Source organism: Carassius gibelio, chromosome B3, assembly GCF_023724105.1.
Source record: "Carassius gibelio isolate Cgi1373 ecotype wild population from Czech Republic chromosome B3, carGib1.2-hapl.c, whole genome shotgun sequence".
NCBI lineage: Eukaryota > Metazoa > Chordata > Actinopteri > Cypriniformes > Cyprinidae > Carassius > Carassius gibelio.
The window spans coordinates 14,701,160-14,721,768 of NC_068398.1; the positions used below are offsets into that span (position 1 = coordinate 14,701,160).

At 41.9% G+C, this 20,609-nt stretch overlaps 1 protein-coding gene across 4 annotated transcripts in view; it reads right to left on the bottom strand.

Annotated features, from left to right (window-relative positions):
- Positions 1–4,885: 4,885 nt before the first annotated feature.
- tnrc18 (trinucleotide repeat containing 18) overlaps positions 4,886–20,609 on the bottom strand; it is a 61,504-nt gene continuing 45,780 nt past the window's right edge. For 3 of the 4 annotated variants that reach the window (XM_052549781.1, XM_052549780.1, XM_052549778.1), the window contains exons 21-30: positions 19,681–19,825; positions 18,683–18,800; positions 13,685–13,760; positions 13,115–13,223; positions 12,486–12,602; positions 11,899–12,057; positions 10,286–11,586; positions 9,127–9,363; positions 8,914–8,988; positions 4,886–8,828 (exon numbers count right to left, since the gene is read on the bottom strand). In XM_052549781.1, the coding sequence (XP_052405741.1) occupies positions 8,622–8,828; positions 8,914–8,988; positions 9,127–9,363; positions 10,286–11,586; positions 11,899–12,057; positions 12,486–12,602; positions 13,115–13,223; positions 13,685–13,760; positions 18,683–18,800; positions 19,681–19,825 (2,544 nt within the window). In that variant the 3' untranslated portion in view covers positions 4,886–8,621. The remainder of the gene's footprint in view (positions 8,829–8,913; positions 8,989–9,126; positions 9,364–10,285; positions 11,587–11,898; positions 12,058–12,485; positions 12,603–13,114; positions 13,224–13,684; positions 13,761–18,682; positions 18,801–19,680; positions 19,826–20,609) is intronic. The other variant, XM_052549779.1, reaches the window with a different exon arrangement.

Genomic DNA, 20,609 nt, shown 5'->3' on the forward strand with positions numbered 1-20,609 from the left:
CTAGCTTTTGTGAGTTATTCTTCAGGACAACAGCCAATTTATACTGGCAGTTGAGCTGAGCTTCATTACATCCCACCGTTTAAAACTGTGACAGTCAAAACTCCAAAACGTTCATCGGGCTGATTGGATATAACTTCATTTGAAGTGATTCCCTGTGTAAAAACACTTCATTCTGGGCCAAGCTTTGATGGATGAAACCAGCCCTTGACTGCACGGTTTGTGGATTCTATTGAGGGTGACAATTCTCCTTCAGTCCATTTCCTCCTCAACGGCAAACTGAATGGGCGTCGCAGGATTCACCCCCACCAATGTCAAATCATTCTCTGCAACACAGAGCCAGAATTACTGTTAAATAGCCCTCCTCAAAAGACATCCTTCCCAGGTGTGTGTGGCACATTTGCGAATCTAGCGGCTGCTGGCAGAAGAACTGTGTAGATGGCCTATTGCTGATTAAAGCCCACCTCCCTCTTTGACAAACGTCACAGCTAGAGGAGGTGAGCAGCCTTTTATTAACACCTCCATCTATCAGCCCTTCACTTGTAGAGACCAAACTGCTAATTCCAGAATAGATTGACAGTAATTTGTTAACGGTGGCTTGATAGGAAGGCAGCAGGAAAAGCAATCCTCCCAGTGATAGATCTGTTTTTTTTCCACCCAGCCTCCACTCAGACTGCATACTTTGGCAATCTTTGGGAAAAGTGCTCTGCAGGGTTTGAAGGTCCCATTTTGTTGAACATATAATGGCTCTTTATCCAACCATTGCAACCCCCGCCTCTCCTCTAAACTGCCTTTTGCTCAGTTTGATTTCCGGTTGTCTGGTTCTCACTCGCGCCTGAAAGAAAACGCTGAGCTGGAGCCTGGCTTTTCACCTCCATAACTCAACTTTGGGGCACAGCTTATTACCAGCATGGCTGATGTTGTTGTTGATGATGTTGTTGTTGCAATCAATAGCAAAGCATGTTCGACTAGGTTGAATGCTGGGAAATCATCGACGTGAGTCGCATGCAACTTCCAATCATACAATATGCGACTCGGCAACAGAAAACCAAGTGGGAATGCTTGTGAACTGCATTTTGCATTCACCCTTAAAATTGCCAAGGAACATATGCCACCACTAGATAGTCAATGTGTGCTCAAAGGCGCCATCAGAGTAAATACATCACGGCACGTCAGCGCAGCTAAACAAACGCCCCTCTCTGATGATGCACTGCGAAACAAATTGGAAACGCTTGACTGCAGATTTCATTATGAAGTCTGGTAATAAGTTCATGGGACTGAATAACCCACAGATATTATGATTCACTTCCATCATGCAATTTACCCGTGTCATTTTACTATAAAAACCATGTGCAATCTCAGCCGGCCCCTTCAAAGACAGCTAATAATGTACAAAAACACAATGCAACTGGTCATTTTTTTTGTTTCAGTAAAAAAAAAAATTATTTTTTTCTTGTAAAAGATGACCATTTCCAGCAATATGACAGTGTGATATTACCAAGGCTCTGGGCGTCTCTCTCTTGCCACAATGGGAGCCCGGAGATTCGGTGACAGTTGGAATTGGGGAGTCGGCCACTAATGTATCCACACAGCAGGATATTGGAACAACAAGGCAAATGGCTCTCATGTGAGGAGCCGAGGTCCATTGCACACATTTTCTTGGTTCATTCCTAACAGGTGCACACACACACGCATCGGCGCTGTGTGTTGTTCTCTCATTTTGTCTTAATGCTGAGGCGGTGATTGCTATGCCCCGGAGATCATAATATGAACAGGGCCCTCCCTGAAGCGGTTTGTACAGCCGAGAGCGCGGTCAGACATGCATCTCTGCGCTTCATACAGCCATAAATCCTGTTCCTGTTGAGGGGGAAGCAATTTGGTAGGCAGAGCGATATGGGCCATGACAGGACCGGGTCTTGGGCCTCAGAGCCATGAAACAGGCCTTGTGGCCCCAAGCAATGCCTGTCGACTTGTTTGCTGTCAGCACATGCAGTAATGAAGGAAGGCAGAGGCTCTGGACTGAGACTCCTTCCAATCCACAGCCCCCAGAGGGTCAAAGCACCGCAACACTGAAATGAAGCCGTTTTCTACCTAGCAATCACTTCTGAATTATTCCACTTTCCCTTTTATACCGAAGGAAATGAGACTGCCGGTAAATGTTTGTTTTTATACTGCAATCATTCTAATGGGTCGTAAAAGGTAAAATGCTCCCACAATATGGACGACCCTTGCTCAGAGGAACTTAATGTTTAATGCAGTCCTAAAACAAACACTTAATCATATCTCCATTCAAACGCAGCTTGTGATCGGTAATGGTGAAAATCAGCCACGCTTCCACTCGGAGGCCATTTTACGCTGGCCTTGGTGATGGAAGACGCAAAATGGACTCTGGATATTGAGGGGAAATGTGGAGAGGAAAAGTCAACCATTAGCGTGTAGAACTTCAAATGGCATCCCTGGTGAGAGATTGAGCTGCCGACGTCCTCTCCATCACAGTACGCTTCCATCGTTTGGCGCGCGTTAATTGTTCCACGCCTCAGTTCGTTAAATGAGCACTCCTGAATAGTTTATCATGATGGAGGGTATGAATATTGCATGCTTGCTTTCTGCTTTTTTTTTTGGTCTTATTAGCATAATGTTTCTTTGTGTAGAGCTGTGGCCCCTTCTGACAGAGGATCATTGCTAGTCGTCAGAGAAGAAGGTGGCCTTTGGTGGGTTTATTGGAGGGTTTAATTGCTTTTATGTGATTTGACAGCAGCGGTTGACTCCCGCAAGGCCGTAGTCCTGCTCTTTAAAATACTCACCTTTTTTGGGGGGGTGGAGTGGCGTTATAATGCATGTAGCCACGGAGTATAATATATGTTCCCTTTGAGCTACCGCATCTCTTTGACTGTTGTCATTTTCACACACAGCAGGAGTCGCCGATTACTCGGGGCACATTATTGAACCGTAGACGCCTTTGCACCCGGGGCTCCCGTCCTCTCATTTATTTAAATACAATTTCATGATAATTCTGAGGTGGTACACCTTTGTATATTATTTTATTCACATGTGAATTCTCTCGTGCTGAAAGCACAAGCAGAAGAGTCATTAGTCTGTAATTTATCATTTTGTATGTGATTCTCTGATAGCACCTTGTTGCAAGTTGTTCACATACTCAAAGAGACACAGAGGTCTCTAAAAACCTTTTTCTCATGCGATGCCACTGCGCAAGTGATTGACATTGAAACCACCTGCGTTCTGATGTGTTGACTTGTCATCAATGCAGCAGGTTCGAACACATCTTTAGCCTGAATGGATCGCAGGTTGGTTTTGGTTTTGAGTGCCTTTACACTTGGAGATATGGATGTATTTGTTTCTCCTGTGTCTTAATGAATGTGATCCATGAAAGGATCATGAAACCCTGATGAAATACAGTGAACCCAAATGTTGGAGTTAAAGAGATAGTTCAGTGCAAAACAAAAAAATCATCATTTACTAATTTTGTCTTTGCAAACCTGTATGACTTTCTGTCCCTTTAAGAGTGAACTATTTCAGCTAAGCCTACTTCACAGCTATTTGTTTTAATCATAAACAATCTTTCTGCTTATTTCTAACATTAAAAAACGCATGAGATCATGATGCGCGCCTCTATATGCAAGATGCATTTTGTCAGTAATAAAATTTAGGCGCACTTCTGTTAGATTGCATTATGCTAATTTTATGCCACTACAAGCAAAATCAAAGACATGCATTTTGAAATCTCATCCGCAGTGCTAATGGAAATTGAGTAGTTGAGCTTTTGATGGAGAAAAAAAAAAATAAGCCAAGGGCCTTAAATTCAACATGATTTGTGACAGCACAAAGCAAGCATTCTTTCCGATTACACAAGCACTTAAAATGCAATCTCTTGCTTATTTAGACTACTGGAAGAGTGAATGGTTTCAAACAGGGAGGTCACAGTCACACTAGCCCACTAACAATAGGAGTTCACTCCAAAGAGTGCACTTTAATTCTAGTTCACCATGGTAGTCTAGAGATCAGCGAATACGCAAACATGTTTTGCCATCTTGGCAGGGAGGTGGCTCATTTCCAGTTGAAGAAATAATTTATGAATGGTCAACACAGCAAACATGACTCCCTTGGTAACATTAATTGCTCAGGAAATGACCCCCCCCCACCCCAAAGCAAGCTTGGTTCTGTCAAATTCACTAAAAATGTTGCACTAGCATTAGCAAAATGAGCTCAGCTTCAGTTCAATGCAACATCAGCTGCTATAAATTGTAAATTGTTCCAGGAAGCACTAAAATGGCATCCCGATGGCTGTGACTGCTCACAAGGGAGACTAAGAAACCACCTCTTGCCTAACAAAACACCCTGGTGACCTTTTGAATCTATTGCACCAGTGTGAACGGTGTGCAGTGAATCATCACGCATGCTGAAAAACACTCTTTCAGAAATGAGATTTTTAAAGGAAGAGAGGGAAAACATTCCATTGCCGGTTAAATGGCTTAAGGACTACCTTAACACAAATAACACTCATTCAAGAGCACCACAATATTTTCACAGAGGACAGCATTCATTTTCCTCAATGTGGACATGAATATGCAATTCTTTTTACAGCATTCCTGCGGTCACATGACTGAAATTTCAGTATGATGATGGTCATAAGGAAGATTACACTACAAGTCTTATTGATTTGTTCTCACAGGCATCTTTAAAGATGCACTTATACAGCAAATGACAGGAGCTGTAAAAAGCTCATCAAGTCATAATAACAGCTCTACAGAAAGGTTCTGGATCCAAATACGATGTGGATTGAGGAAAATCAGAGCCAGAGGGTATTACATACTCGATTAAAATAGTGAAAAATGCAGCAACAACAACAACAAAAAACAGACAAACTCAATTCCATTTCATGACATTTATTGATGAACTAGAAAATACTGAGATACTAAAAGAATTGAAAAACACTGATAATGCTGGTTGCGTCAGTAAAAAACAAAACAAAACAAAAAATTCAAATTCCATAAGATCACAAACAAGTCAACAGTAATCTTTAATATCGGTTCCAATGTAAAAAAAAAAAAAAAAAAAAAAAAAAAAAAGTATTTCGTAATTTAGCTTTTTACAAGATTAAATGTGTGTACAAAGTATATCCGTACTCATCTCCCCCTCTCATAAAGGATCATTTACAAAACCTTGATGCTTTAAAATTTCAAAATAATTTCAAAACTATAGCTTTTTTTTTACTTTTTATTATTATTTTTATTGTGTAACAGGACCATATCAATGCTGAGGGAACAGCAGATGAAGACCAGTGAAGGACCAGCCTCCAGTCCACACTAACTCTCTCGCTCTCTCTCTCATCATCTCCCACATTCATGAACACGTTCCTTCCCTCACTAGCAGCTACCTCACAGAATCCAGATTCAGCAGTATTGCACATTAAGCATGGAGGACGATTGTTCCGAGAGGGGGAATGCCATCAAAAAAAACAAAACAAGATTGAACAGAATCATGCAAACAGTGAACTCTAGAACACTTCTACTCGGCTATATACGGTTTTCTAACAAGCCAGTTAAACCTTATACATCATAAGATACGCTCAAACGGACCCTGGACGAGTAGCAGAGGACTTCAGCGCTTCATCCCACATGACTGCTACCAGCAGAGGCCACTGTCTCATTCAGTGACCCAGCCTCCGTTCACGTTACACTACGCCACAAGAAGCAAAATATACTTTTGTTGATTGCTCTAATATTATTCCTAGAAGCATATACGCGATTTCTAAAACATGCAGACAAAAATACTCTAAAAAGTGCTTTTAGCTTGACTCAAGCTCCGAGTAAACTTTTGTTTTGAGGGGCACTTAATTTGTACAACTCGCTAAACAGGCAAAAACATTCAACACGGATCTGTTTTTAAAAGATCGCGTCTAATAAAAAAAAAAAAGAGAGCTTGCTTATTGTTGCTTCAGATTCACTGTGCATTTGAAGATCATTTGGCATCTGAATTAGCTTTGGGTGCGTGTAAAATCCTCAACCAAATTGGGTGACTTAGAAAAACAGTCCAAACAGGCTGAATAGCGTTTTAAGCCTCAAGACCACACATACAATGATAAAACATGTTAAGAAATACAACCTATTGAATATCAACAAGATAATATCTCTTTAAGAGAGACCGGGCAATGTAATATGAAACGTACACAAAAAAATATATATATATTTTACACATTTCAGACGGTTCTACTATACGTAATAGTGTCAACATTTCTATAATATAAAGACATTTCCAAAATACTGAGTAGGCCAAATATTTTCCAGTCGCAAAGACCGGAAGTCTCTAGTGTCCATACCCTTCTCGAACTCACTATTCTCCCTCTAAAAACAGGGAAAAATAAAACAAAACAACAGAAAGGACCAAGTGTCTAATGAACGTCAGGGCATTCATCATGGCGAAAGAATTAAAAACAGGCAATGGTTTAAAAGCCTACATTTCAGTGACATTTCTCTCACAAGTGGAAAAATACCACCAAGAGAAAATATTAAAAAACAAAAACATGAAACGTTGAACCAGTTTGGGAGGTAGAAAGAATTACAGAGTAAAAATAAAAACTGGGCTGGGCAACAACAACAACAACAACAACATTAGTAGTAGCCTCTTACCTCATCTTTTCTATACATCTTGATAACCATAATTGTTTAAAAAAGATCAGTACAGAATAAGATCATCTAATGGTTTTAGTTTCATTAAAAAACACACATAGACATGAAAAGCATTTCAGAACAGTTTCCTTCCAGCATCAAACAACACTTTAAAAAGAAAAAGACATTCATACCTCCTCTGAACCGTAAGAATGAGGCACAAATAAGAACCATAATTACAATTAAGCAAATAAGGTGTTTGCTAGTCTCTTCATCCATGCAAGGATGCCATAAATCAAATACATTTGACTGGTCTTGATTAGAGAAGCAGCGAATACATAGCCTGGTCCTGACTGCCTCTGATGACTGATGGCACTTTCTCTGGAACACAATATCAATCAGAAGGAGCTATCTTCAAAGACAACATTCAGACTTTGATTCTGCCGGTACACGGCAGCTTTTAGGGACCAAGGTTAAGGCTATTAGGAACGAACCAGAAAACGAGATGAAAAAAAATAAAAAAAACGTAGACTTGAGAAAGGCAAAAAACAACTCCGCTTTCGACTTTAAGCGCTAACAGATAACGTCACCTGCACTGCTGCCACTTGTTTATTCCAAGAAAGTGCTTTCATGCATGAGATGTAATTGCTTTCTGTGGGGGATAATTTCAGAAAAAAAAGAGAAAGCAGAGTAAAATAGACACGATAAGCAAGTGTAGCCTGATTAAACCGTGCTTTTAAACTCTCATTCTCCATCTCTCACTGACCCTGAGAAGCAATGAGAGAGCTAAAATGGTTTTCCCGCAAAGCGCTTCACGTCCACCTGAACAGGGGATTGTCAAGGGAAGTCTGTCCTGTGTAAGACCAAGGGCAGAATTTAAGTGCTTTCTGTTGTAAAACTGCATTATGGGACAACTGGCTTCGAACACAGTCAAATCCCACAAACCATCTGTCCTGTAATAGTAGTTTGATATCAAGATTACATTACGTCGTCAATGTAGTGGGCATCTGAGATTCCAGTAACGACTTACAAGATCCGTACTCTAAAACTTCCTGATATTGGTTAACATTTTTTCACAGTTTATTAAAGCTTTTTTTGTATTCTTTTGATGCTTTAAAAAAAAAATTTAATCGCCACATAAATCTATGGTACACGAAAATAAAATATATTTGTCCATATCATATATAGCTTGTATGCATGTATTTACAAACGGGCGTCATCTGCATCCGTTTCTGTCCCAGGAGAGCCCTTGACTCGTAAAAAGAAACCTTTCTGGCGCTGTGACTGAGGGCCGAGGATCGTATATAAATATTCGGATAGATCTTCTGGGCCACTCGGTGGAAAAGTGACTCACACTTTCCTATTAATAAACAGTCCTTGCAGGCTCCTTCTTTTAAGTGCTTCTCACATGGGCCACAGCTTTACGTCTGCTATCGTTTTACCTGTCGGAGTTCATTAGCCAGCCCTTGAAGTTCTGCCAGGGATCTAGCAGCAGTAACTGGACAGCTGAGCGTGTGGTGGGGACGACTCTCTGGGCAGAAGTGTGACATGGCCTGTCAGCTTTAATTACTCTTTCCATTGTTGGTCCCACAGCCAAAGAAGCTGGTTCCAAGCAGGCCTTCTCACCCGGAGAATGAGTCCTGCAGAAGTGGTGTCACCTCCATTTCAGCCGCACCGTTGATGGCTGAAGCAAACAGGACTCAGCGGTGCAGATGCAGTTGACCTCTGAGACATTTTTGATGCTGGAGATTCCCGAGAACATCATTTGTCCACCACAATCATGGAGCAGACCAAACACTTGCGATGAACTTCGACTCGATTTGACAATACGGTCACCATCGTGTTTGAAATGATGGGCATCTGTTGAAGTGATCTCAACGTCTTTGTCAGGACGTTTTCTGTACTCGTCTGATAAGTCGGGCTTTGGGTGAAGAAAACACGTCTTGTCTAGCCCTTGTATCTCATTCGCTTGGTTCCACGCGCCTCATTTGTTGATCCTCAGCAGATTACAGGCACCCCATCCGTGTTGAATATCATTCCCGTGGTGGGTTCATAAGTGCCGGCCAGGTAGTAGAGGTCTTCGCTGTCTTGGTACTTCTTAGTTTTAATCATCTGCTCATATTGCTCAAGGCTGACCACCAGGCATTTATGAGAAATGGTCTGGACGTCATTCTCATCAATGTGAGAGGACTGGTAGAGAGCCCGCTGGAAAGAGAAAGCAGAAAGAGCTATCGGTCTGTTTTCACCCAGACAAAGAGGATCGAACCATTTGCTGGATTGGTTTTCTTACCTCCATGAAGTCTTTTCTCTGGTTGGAAGCCTGCAGAACAGCAGGACGACTTTGGCCAGACATTTGTTCCCAGTTCTGCCAAACAAAATTTGATTAGTTACAAACCCAGATAAAGGCAAGACTGGGACAGATCAAGTACCGTTCCAGTACTAACATCATAATGCTGTGCCCGCAAACCATTATTCTTGTTTAGCAAAGGGGGATGAAAGTAACCTTTTTGTCATGAAGTTTCTTTCCAGGGTTGGTTTCCTCAGGATGATAGAACCATTTGACACGGACCACCATGTTGTTTCCCCAGGACTCCCACATGCTCTGGATGTGTCCAATGAAGGGGAGGTTGGGTCGTCCGGCAGACAGGAACACGGCACAGTCTCCAATACGGATCATTTCCTTGCCACGCATTATGGCTTTGTAGAAAAGCTTCTTCGCCTTCCCTTTCATTCCCCGCCTCTGTCAGAAGTTGAAGGAAAAGCAGAAGGATATTTCTTCGGGCACTTTTATGTCCTTTTATTAAAAACGAATAGGATTTTGTTTTTAATATGAAGGTCACATTAAAATTATATTGGGAAACTTTTTACAAGGCCTTTATTTGTATTTGCATTTTACAACTTTTTTAAAATAAAATGTAAATGTTTTTTTTTTTTTTACTATGTCACTTAAAAAAAGGAAAACCATTTTTTTAAAAACGATGTGTTTACCGTTTAGATTCTCTCACAATTATGGCATCGTTTTTAATAAACATTTATGCCACAGAAAATATTGGTAAATAGTCTACTTGGTTACTACTAAAGACAAAGGTGTGAATGAGAAGCATCTATGAGACAAAATGACATATGTGATGTATAAAAAATATAATATTTAAATTGTGTATAATTTCCAGTTAAGCTGTAATTTTGTCCAATTACACAAAAAAGTACAAATATTATTCAATTATGTGCATTTAGTATACATAAAATGCTAGTTTTGAAAGCCTAGCCAATGTGGTAGACTTTTTTTTTCTCAATGTAATTTGTAAAAAATGTAATTTCCAACATCATTTCATACACTAGAGTATGTGTTCAGTACTCCATGTGAATTTCATCATCTACATGTTCTACACAATAGTACTGCACAGATTATTCTAACCACACTCCAGTATAAACAAATAGAAAGACATTTTTAATCCGTCATATCTTCTGAAGAGAAATAGCACAGACACTGAACAAGAGCTGAAGCTTCTGTATGCTACGAAATGAAGCATAGATTGAAAGGGTATAATACCCTAACATTACTTCTCTGGACTTAACACCATGCAATAAATTATTTGAGATGTTGTAGATATAGCATAGGTGGGACTTCAAGAAAGATGCAATCCTAAAATCCATTGGCTTACCTGAGTAGGCTTTCCAAACCACTTCCACAGCTGTCTGGCAGGAAGGAAAGCGGAGATCTTGGGCCTGTTCTCGACGGAGGGTAGCCTCTGTCTTTTTGCCAGCTCCTTAGTAGTTGGGAGGTGGAAACCCTCTCGTCTTTTGGGGCGACCGACTCCCTGCTTCACCTTCTGTTGTTTCTGGGTCTTCTGCTGCTGTGTGTCAGACGCCTGCTGCTTCTGGAGCTTATGGATGTTGGTAGCAGGACCCAATTTTGACTTGGCCTTCTCGTCTTCCTCCTCTTGAGGTGGTACATGCTCTGCGGCTGGGGACAGTTGAGAAACAGCAACCTGATCTTCATCTGAGCTACAGGAGGATTCTTCATCACTGGTGGTGGAGGACGATGAGGAGGAAGAGGAGGAGGAGTGAGATCCAGCTGAGGACGATGAACTGCTTGTGGATGAGCTGGAAGAGGTGGGACTTGATGCCCGCGAGCTGTTGGAGCTGGTTGAGTCCTGTTTGGGCTTCTTTTCCTGCGAGGCCGCTCGCTCCTCTTCTCCATCAGACTCCGAGCTACTGCTGCTGCTGCTGCTACTGCAGTTGGGACACTCCAGTTCCTTCTTGTCCTTCTCCCCTGATTTGCTCACCTTCATCAGACCCTCACTTCCACTGCCAAGCTTACGAACACTGTAGGTGGACACGCTCTCTGTAGTAGGCGGGTCTGCCTCACTCGGCTTGTTTTTAACTTTCAGAGTTTTGTCTGCAGTGGATATTGTAGTATAGCTGACACCCATGACAGACTTATTCTCTCGTTTGGAGAGGTTTTGGCCCTCCATCATCATGAGGGCTTTGGTCTTCTTGGTTTTGGGTGACATGACTCCCTCATGGTCCAGTTTGATGAGGATCTCCGTCTGCGGTTGCTTGCGCTGCATTTTCACACCAAATCCAGATGCCTCCTCCTCAGGCTTTCGCAAGCGTTTGACCGGCTTTCCTTTCCCCGCGGGACTCACAGTCTCATTGTTGGATATAAAGGAGGCCAGAGAAGTGGAGGGCTCATTATAGAGATCCACCGACAGAACTTTTCCATAAAGCGGCGGCGAATAGACAGACTGTGGCTGGGAACGCACTTTGGCTGGGGGCTTGATTCCTGTGGTTTTCTTCTGGCTTTCATTAGATCCGGGGATGGAGGGGCTGGCTGTGCCGACTTGCTTAATTTTTCTACCTGGCCGTGGGCCGCTTTTCTGGCTGGACAGGGGCCTCTCGGGGACCTGCATTGGCATTGGTGTGTCAGGCTTTTCATGCTCCTTTGGAGCGACTTCAGGCTCTGGAACGCAGCACAGGAGGGAAGGTTTTAATATGCCAGACCAAAAACACACTTACCTCCACTAAAATGCTGGGAGGCTAAAAGCAGTTCCTGTTATGACAGTAAGCTCTTTCCAAGCAAAAGTAAGTGATTTACTATCTATGAAACCACCAATCTGGTCCACTTTTGTAAGATCACTGCATTTCTCATTTCAGTAACCCCAGTTTTGACGTCTTAATATTTAACTTGAACCAAAGCAATAACCACTTTTATAAAAATGCCAGCCAAAATGTCAATGAGGGTAAATGTTTGATTCAAAGGAGTGGAAATTACCTGGCTTTGGTTTGGGTTTTCTTCCTCTGCCCCTGCTTTTCGGAGCAGACTCTTCTGTGTTTTTGGGTGATGTCTCTTTGCCATCAGGTACATCCTTACTGCACTTCCTTCCTCGCCTTTTGGTGCAAGCTACGAGGAGCGCAGGGGACGGTTCTGCACCTGTTGGTATCAATTCAATTTAGAAAACATTATCAATAGACCCAATAAGGACAATTGTGATTGACAAAATTGACACAAAAATACTGGCACATTTCCATGTGCTTCTCTATTTGATATATTTTGAAAATGATCATCCCACAGTCAAACATACATACACGCACATTAATATTTACCTAGTGCTCTTAAATATTACACACAAGCCTTCAAATCTCTCAGTCTCACTCTTAATAATATGCAACCCCCTGGCAACTAGTGGAAAAACATATTTTACTGAATCAATCATCAAGCTTCAAGAGCAAATCCAAACACAAATCAGTGGCCGCATGGACTCCAAATCAAACAGAACGCACATGGGCTGTTTACCTAACTTCAACATTCAGGTAATGTTTCATGCGCTCCTTCGTGCCTTGGCTTCGCTGAATACTCACACTGAATCTTGTAGTCCGCCGGCAGCAGCCTAATATGAGAGAGCGGGATCCGGCCAGTGTCTCCATCGTCAAACTCCACCGTAATCAAATCGTCCAACTCCTCCATGTCCGCACTCCCTGTGGACAAGCAACAGGGTTGACGACTGATGCAAAAGAACATGCATCACCTCAATTTACCTTTCCACTGAGTGAAACAGCAAACACTGCTGCGCGAAAGAGCGACCGCATATTTCTCAGCGGCTGCCGGGATTCATACAGGGCCTTTTCATTTTCACTGGCTGACAGCGGCGGTAGCAGCGACCTCCCTTTAAGAGTTTCTTGACAAGTCTCCAGTTCCCTCCTTCCTCAGCGGGAGGGAAAATAAATAATAATAGAGCAGAGCTCTGCATGTAGGCTAACCACACCATCCTTCATTCCCCGGCTCAGTTTATGGGCTTGGCTAAAAGATTTAAGATTAAAGGAATTTAAACGACCCTGAAAAGTTCTCTTACTACGCCTCTATGCGGAGGACAGTGGACATTTGTGCATATTTTTCCATTTGAGAAAGGCAGATGCAGTGAAAAGCATTGGTTAATAGTCTGTAATAGCCAGTGAAAGGTGTTCAATTAAGTGGAACAGGAAAGCGATACCTCTGACGACCGTGCCAGGGTAGAGGCAACGGTACTGCTGGCTCCAGTAGGCTGCAATCCGGGTCCCCTGGGGAAGGTATCTAACGGAGGGGGGTTTCACATCAATAATCTGTAGGACAAAGGCAGTGAGGATCAGAGAGGATTATTAAATCAACACCTGTGTGCATTAAGACACTTTGCAGTCACCCATCTTCTAAGCCGAATAACTAATGAATCATTTTCTGGCGAGGAACTATACATTTTGTGTATATAATCCATCTCAGAGAGGTGGTAATGGCTAAGGTTGCTCTTGGCAGTGGTCCGCTTCCAACGGTACATTAGGAAGGAAAGGCGGTAGCCACGAAAGCGTGTGTGCCTAAACCAACAGACAGAGGTACTGGAGCAAAACATGCCCTTAGCTTAATAGCGGGGAAGGTGCTAAACAGCTTCTATATTACACCGTGCCTCGGGCCTGTTAGCAGAGAGAGGAAACTGAGGAGTGTGCCTGGAGTAAAACACACGGGTCTGTTGTGGTGAGGCGTAAGGTGTGTGTGGGTCAGTGAACGGTGTAGGGCAGTGTGGTGTACTGACCGCCTCCTGTAGTAGCTGCTCCAGGCAGTAGATATGTGGCCTGTTCCCCCTCTCGCCCTCCACCACCACACTGTATCTGTAAGACAGGACACGCTCATAAGCCCAAAACAAAAATCTAGGAAACGCACATCCCATTGTCATGAAAATGTTAATGCTAAATTATTTCCTTATTGCAAGTAAGTAGGCCAGGACTTTATATTATCTATCTATCTATCTATCAGTAATCGATTTGATAGTGGAAAGTGATTATTCCATTTAGCAAAAGAACTACTCCCTTTCTGAAATGCGGGTGCTATAATTTAAAAAATCAAAATTCAATTAAAAAAAAAGTCTGACAGTAATCAGTGTTGAATACTATGGTTAACCCTGTCAGGTTTAAATGTTTCAAAATGATAAACAGTTGACAACATTTGTTAGAAATTTTGGAAATTTTGGAAATTAATTAAATTTAATCAGTTACACTAATAAAGTAGACTAATTGAAATAGTTACACTACTACCACTTACATTTTAAATAGCGTAACTTGTAATCTGTAACCTATTACACTTCCAAAGTATCCTTCACGACAATTGAAGTGTTTTTCACAATCACTCACATCCAATCATAGACCCAATAACCTGCATTTTAAAATAAGATAAAGGTAATGGGCAAAGTTTTAATTAAAGCAGACTTTAAATATTATGGCGTTTTTACAAAGGCTGCAATAACCACAACAGTTTACAAAAACTATGACTATATGGCTATTGGTTAACAGTAACTAACAGCCTGCAAATCCTAGCTGATGTCGGTAAGAAGTTGAGCAAGTCTTTGGAATGGCATGACCAGATGTGTAGTAATAAAGTGAAGGGGGTCATTTTTATCATGTCAGACAGGTGAGAACACGCATGAAACTGTCAAAGGAAGCTGCTGTACCCAGTGCATAATGGTTTTGTCTAAAAATATAATGTAGTAGGCTGTTGAGGAGAGATGCAGAGGGGCTAAACCAAAAGACTCAGCAGCCCAAGAGCTTGAAGACAGGGCTCTTTTGAGAAACACACTGAGCTTTGAACCAGCCTTTATTCACAATACCCAAAGGAGCTTGGCTTTCTCTCCAAAAACCCTACCTTCCTTACTCGAGCTCAACCTTAGGGACACAATTTGGAGGGGCTTGCCCCCTTTTTCTGAATTCCTTCCCCGATAAATGTATCTTTTTGAGTCGCTTTTATTGTCAAGAAGTCAGAGCAGTGGGGATATGCTAGATAAGTCCATTTCTTGACATCACACATGAGAGCCAAAACGGGCTCTGACGCAAATGGAAAAAAGGAATTAAAAAAAGGCAGACCATGCTAAGTCAGAGTGTAGGCGGACCACAATCCAAACATAGGGTTCTCTCTCCAGATTTGGAATATTATTGGAATATTATTTCTGGAGGTTGGCAGATTTCACCTTCGAAAAATCTGCAACACCCACTTTCAGCTACACTAGTTTCCACTGCCAATGTGAACCAACATGCAAATGCCACAATACTGTTAAAAACAAAGGAAGTTTTTGGGCTTTTATTGGTTGTCTGAGGAAAAGATCAACAACAGTGTATGCTTTTTTATGTCCTTTTAAGTGTAGGTCACTCCCTATTATTGGATGCAAGCACACAAGCCTTATAAATCTGAAGGGAGGCATACATGGAGCTGCATGTTGGTGCTTCTGGATCTAAAAAATAAAATAAAATAAAAAAAGACATTGACCATTGGATGTTTGGTCTTTTTTCATTTGGATTCATGAGGGTGCCAGCAGTTCAAGCATGAACCCAGAGCCAAGCTTCAGAGGTGTCCATCACCGAGTGGCAGCCTTATTACTGTGACATGGACCTGGGAGGTGATGTGGGACAGCGTCCCCCAGATCTCTTTCTCCTGGATCTGGCCTGAGGGGGAGGACTCTGCTGGCCAAACCTGATTGGTTCTGTCTGCAAAGCCTGGGACAATTCACACCAGCTGCGTCGGTGGGAAGACTGACCGGACAAGCGGGGTTAAATATCTGTCGTGTCTGTGGATGGCTCGCCTGATGTGGGCTTGGAACATGAAAAGGGTCATTGTAAATGTTTTTGTTGGTTAAGTGGAAAGTATTTGGTACTTAAGTCTTTACAAATGCATTTTTCCTTTTGGAAATAACTGATTGGTCACTCGTAGCATTCTGCAGTCTAACATTTTTGTATGATAACCACAAAAATGTATATTCCCATGAAACTGGTTTTCCTAAATAGAAAGTGATTATCATCATTCCCAGAGTCTCTTTGTTCTCAAATAAAAAACAATTTCAGCTCAGATCTTTTTTATTTTTATACCCACTGTATTATATATTTGAGAAGTAGTTGCTCTGTGTGGGTTTATTTCAGTGTTGAATATCTTGAAACTGTACTTGAAGTACGCGAGCACACACACACACACACACACACTGCAGCATTACTTAATATAAATAAATCCTTCAGTATTTCAGCAGAACAGCATAAAAAGCAGGTTTACAAAAATGACTATTTATGTAAATGGGGAAAACTGCTCAAAAGAAAGTTATGTGTAGAGGCATAAAATGCAATTTGCCATATTATATTTCTCACTGAGATGACATGATGACATTCAGAAATCTTTGATTGTTGTCAGAACAGTGAGAGATGGGGAATTTTAGCGGCGAAAAATAAAAATTGTCTCTTTCTTTACATAGAGCCACATCTCTAAAACATAATTAAAGATACAACAGAGAGAAAAATAAATGGCGAGCCATTGAAGGATGGAGTGAAAGCTTCAATCAGTTTGCCATTACCCATAAATAATGGGCCTGTGCCATTAGCATGGTCTTCACGTCAGAAAGTGTGACAATGGCTTTGCCAAAAGACTTTTCTGAGCAGAACACAAAGGCTTCGTGAAAGCCGAGGCTCAGGCGGAGAACAGACACTTTTCCTTACCCTAGATTTCAGTTCCAATTGGACACCGGCTGTGTGAGTTATTGACTGCACAATTAAACAGTCTGCTCTCATGTACTGCAAGTACGTTCATGCCTGCAGAAGCCCAGGCTCTCCACAACAGGCTCTGTTAATGAAGACAGGCGAGGCATATAAACGGCATCGGCGGCGGCATATCAACATCTGAGTGCCCAAGCACGGATTTTCAATCTCTGGATGCTTTTAAGGTGTTGTGTAGTACGAGCCGTCACAGAATTGAATTTCCAGAGGGCAGGGTGGACAACAAGCGATCTGTTGCACTAGCGCCTGCTCTCGTCATATTAAATCCTCTCGCAAGCAGTTCTCACTGCCACACCGAACTACTTGCTTTGAAGAGCCGCGGTGTAACAGTCCTGCACAAAGGCACCTTCCCTTGCTCGGCTGGAACTGCTATTTTTAGTACAAGAGACACATGCAGAGCGAGCAATAGAGGGAGAGATATTTCACTGCCAAAATACGACAAACAGATCTCATTATGCCACGCAAATGTGCTGCAAATGAACAGATAAAGCACCACCTTTGTGCTCTCTTAATTTAGGGATTCAGTTTGTGAACTAGCATCCAGATTTTCAACATGTCGCCTGACCTCTTGCTTGCAGACCTCTGGAGTTTGGGAGAAGGGATTGTAATGGCTGCTCCTCGCTCTCTGGACTGATAAGAGGAAGATGTGTTTCTGTGCTGCATGCTAAACAACCGTGGGCCGTCGCTCTAATGAAACTAAAATGGAGGACAACACATTTCACAGAGGGCCGAAATGCAACGAAGCCCCTCTCATTAAAGATCCCCTCGACCAGATGCTGCACCAGTTTGACATTTTTCACCAAATGAAATGATCTTTTATAGAGATGACTTTGAGAGGAACTATCTCACCCCCTCAATGGACTAAATCTGTTCATCCAAGTGAATAATAGGCCATGGGAGACTACAGAAAGCATACAAAGTCCAAACAAAGCAAATCTGCCCATTTCTGTCATATCCTCCCGCAAAACACTTCACACCCCTTCTGTTTCCTGACCAAACAAAACATTGTATTTCCAAATTTTTCCATGGAGAACCCTGAACTGGACTTTGGCAATAGGAAAAATTTGGCATTATTTCAGTTCCTGTAATACTAAGTGGCTCAAATAAGCGGTTCGGTAACAAGAAACGACCAGCAGGGAGCTACAGCTAAATAGGGCACAGGAATGAACGCCAATTTTTTTTTAGTGGCATTGGTTGGAAGCCTCGAACCCAAACCAACACTTAATTCAGAGGAAAACTAAACCTTGCGTAAAGTACTGAGAAGAATGCAATCAACTGAACACATTTTGTATCACTATAATGTATTTTCTTACAATAAAACATTCTTTTGATTTGCAAATGCATCGAACACCACAAGTTTCGGTTAGGTCTTTTTACCAGGCCATCTTTGCTGTGATTTCTGTTACAAATATACTTCTCTAATCAGTGGATCTCGCTTCAGGATTGAGAATAATTGCACATGATTCATTTGGTCAATTAAACATGATTTAAAAATAATGAACAAACACAGACTTAAAGGCTCTACAGAAGAATGTACCCTTGCCAAAAACATTCACACGTTACTAAGAGTGTAAGAATCCACAACACTATATGGTGTAATAAATCCCCCTTCTATTAAAAATATTATTGTGCTACGCCCCTTCTGAATTTGAGTCTTGAATCGAGGACCTTTCCCAATCTTGACCCCGCCCTCACCCCAGTTCTGATCTGAAAATGCCAAAAAACAATTTTCTGTTCCCACAGAAACAATCAAATGTACGCTTGTACGATTTTAACACTTGTACGATTTTTTGACCATTCGTGGGACATTTTTGTGTAGGATTTAGTTGCCGATTTTCAGCTTTTAGTATTTCCCCATTCAAGCAGATAGGAGTGGGTCTAGTAAGCATTTTACACAATATTACACATTTTTCGACGACAGTTATTACAGCCTAAAAGAGATTCATACTTAGACAAACAACAAGGAAGACACAGCAGAGGGTATAAAGAGAGTGAAAAGAGTCTCTTACATGTCAGGAGAGTGAACAGTGTTGACGTGGCCGGCATACAGGAGTTTGTCATCCATAGGGATGAGGACCCGTAACCCGTCCTGCAGTTCATCTTTGTTAATGACACAGTTCCGAGGGGCTGAGGGAAACAAAACCGAGGGAGATGAGAAGAGAGACAAGCTGAAACTTGTGCTACTAAGTAAAACCTCATCACCACCTTAAAACTGCAAATGTTAGAGAAAACAGCTAGCTTCCAAAACCCACGGAGCTGCTTATGGATGCAGCATCTTAATGTGAAAACGGTTCCCAAAGGTAACTTAATTATGCTGCTCTCCAAGATTCATAATTTTTGCCAAATTCTAAGATAGAACATGTATTAATCGTGGAGAAGTAAATCCCACAGTGCATTGAGACAAGGTCAATGAAAAAAAAAAATAAAGTATTAAAATGAATTAAATTGAAACATTAATATAAAATTGTTTAATGTTAAAATATTAAAGGTAATATTTTACCCAAAATGTATGTGCTATGCATTTCTGTGCTTATAAGTGTATAGCAGAGCTAGCTTAGCAGCATACCTAATGTCATCAAAGTCTACCGAAATCAATTGTGCCACTCTCTCATGGGAAAGACTTTTGTCGTTTGTGTGGCAACACAGAGTTGCTGTCTATGCTTCCAAATCGGTCACTTGTGAAGCTTCATGCCGGTTATGATCCTGTCACTGTAGGAAGCAAGCAGCTCACAAGCTAATGCATGCAGTAACACTCAGCTAGCCACATTAACGCATGAATGCAATCAGGCCAAATCAATTTTCTGATTTTTATGCTGGATTAAGATAAGACAGGCTGTGAAATTATCTCTCCCTCACGTCATTCAAAAGACATTCACTTTTTAATTGCATGCACAGACAAGAAAATGAAGTCTGAATTAGTCGTAAAACAGCAATTAAAAACGGGGGAGCAGTGAAGGGAAAGAGCTCTGTGGCCTTGCTGACAAGAGGGAATGTGAAAGCGTCTCACCGGGGGTGCAGGGTCTTTCAGGCTGAGCGCTCACAAGGGGATTCTCATCCTCGGAGAAGCTGCTGTCCTGGTTGGGCTCAAAGTCCTCATCAGCAGCCATACTTTCCATCAGTTTGCTGACAGCACCGCCCTTCCCTCGAGCCTGCTGGGGGAATTCAAGCACATTTTACCCCAATTCCTGTGACAATATGAAATATTGAACACTGAGCCATTGTTGGTTCAGTTCTAAAGATGAGACCCATGTGCTTACTAGAGGAGAATTGATTCAGTAAAACCCATTTAGATGAGTGACAAGCTCGGCTCACAAGATGTAGGATTTCTTGATTTCGAATGCGGCAAATACCCAGAGGAGTTCCCGAGCTCCTGCACTGTGCATTATAACGTGATTTACACAGAGGATGAAGAAGAAAAAAAACAGCAGCAGTGGAGAGTTTTAAAATGCAGCGGAGATTTATCTTGAGAAGGAATAAATAAATTGTGCAGAAGGGGCGGAGAAATGGATGGAGCGAGATGTCGTTTGGTTAATTTCACTGCTTTCCCGCTGAGTGTGCAGTCTAATTAGGCTTGCTGCTCTACTGCACTCGGCCCTTTTCTCTCTCTCTTTCTTCCCCATCTCACCTCCCTCCCTTTGGTCATGGTGGGTACTGAGAGTGGGCCCATGCAGGTTGGGACAGGGGAGCAGGAAGGGGTGGCTCATTTAAATGCAAGGCTTCTCCCAATGGGCCTTGAGCCTGCCAGGTAAAATTATTCTAATCCCTTTCGCTGTTTCTCCTCGTGAAACACAGTGTAAGCACAAAATGGCTGTGCAACACTAAGTCGGTTTCAAGTATTTATTATTTGGCATGTTAAAAATGTGAAGAAATACACAGTGCATCATTTATTTTATTTACTAAGAGTGTTAAGGCAGGCCAAACAAATGTGTAAGTATG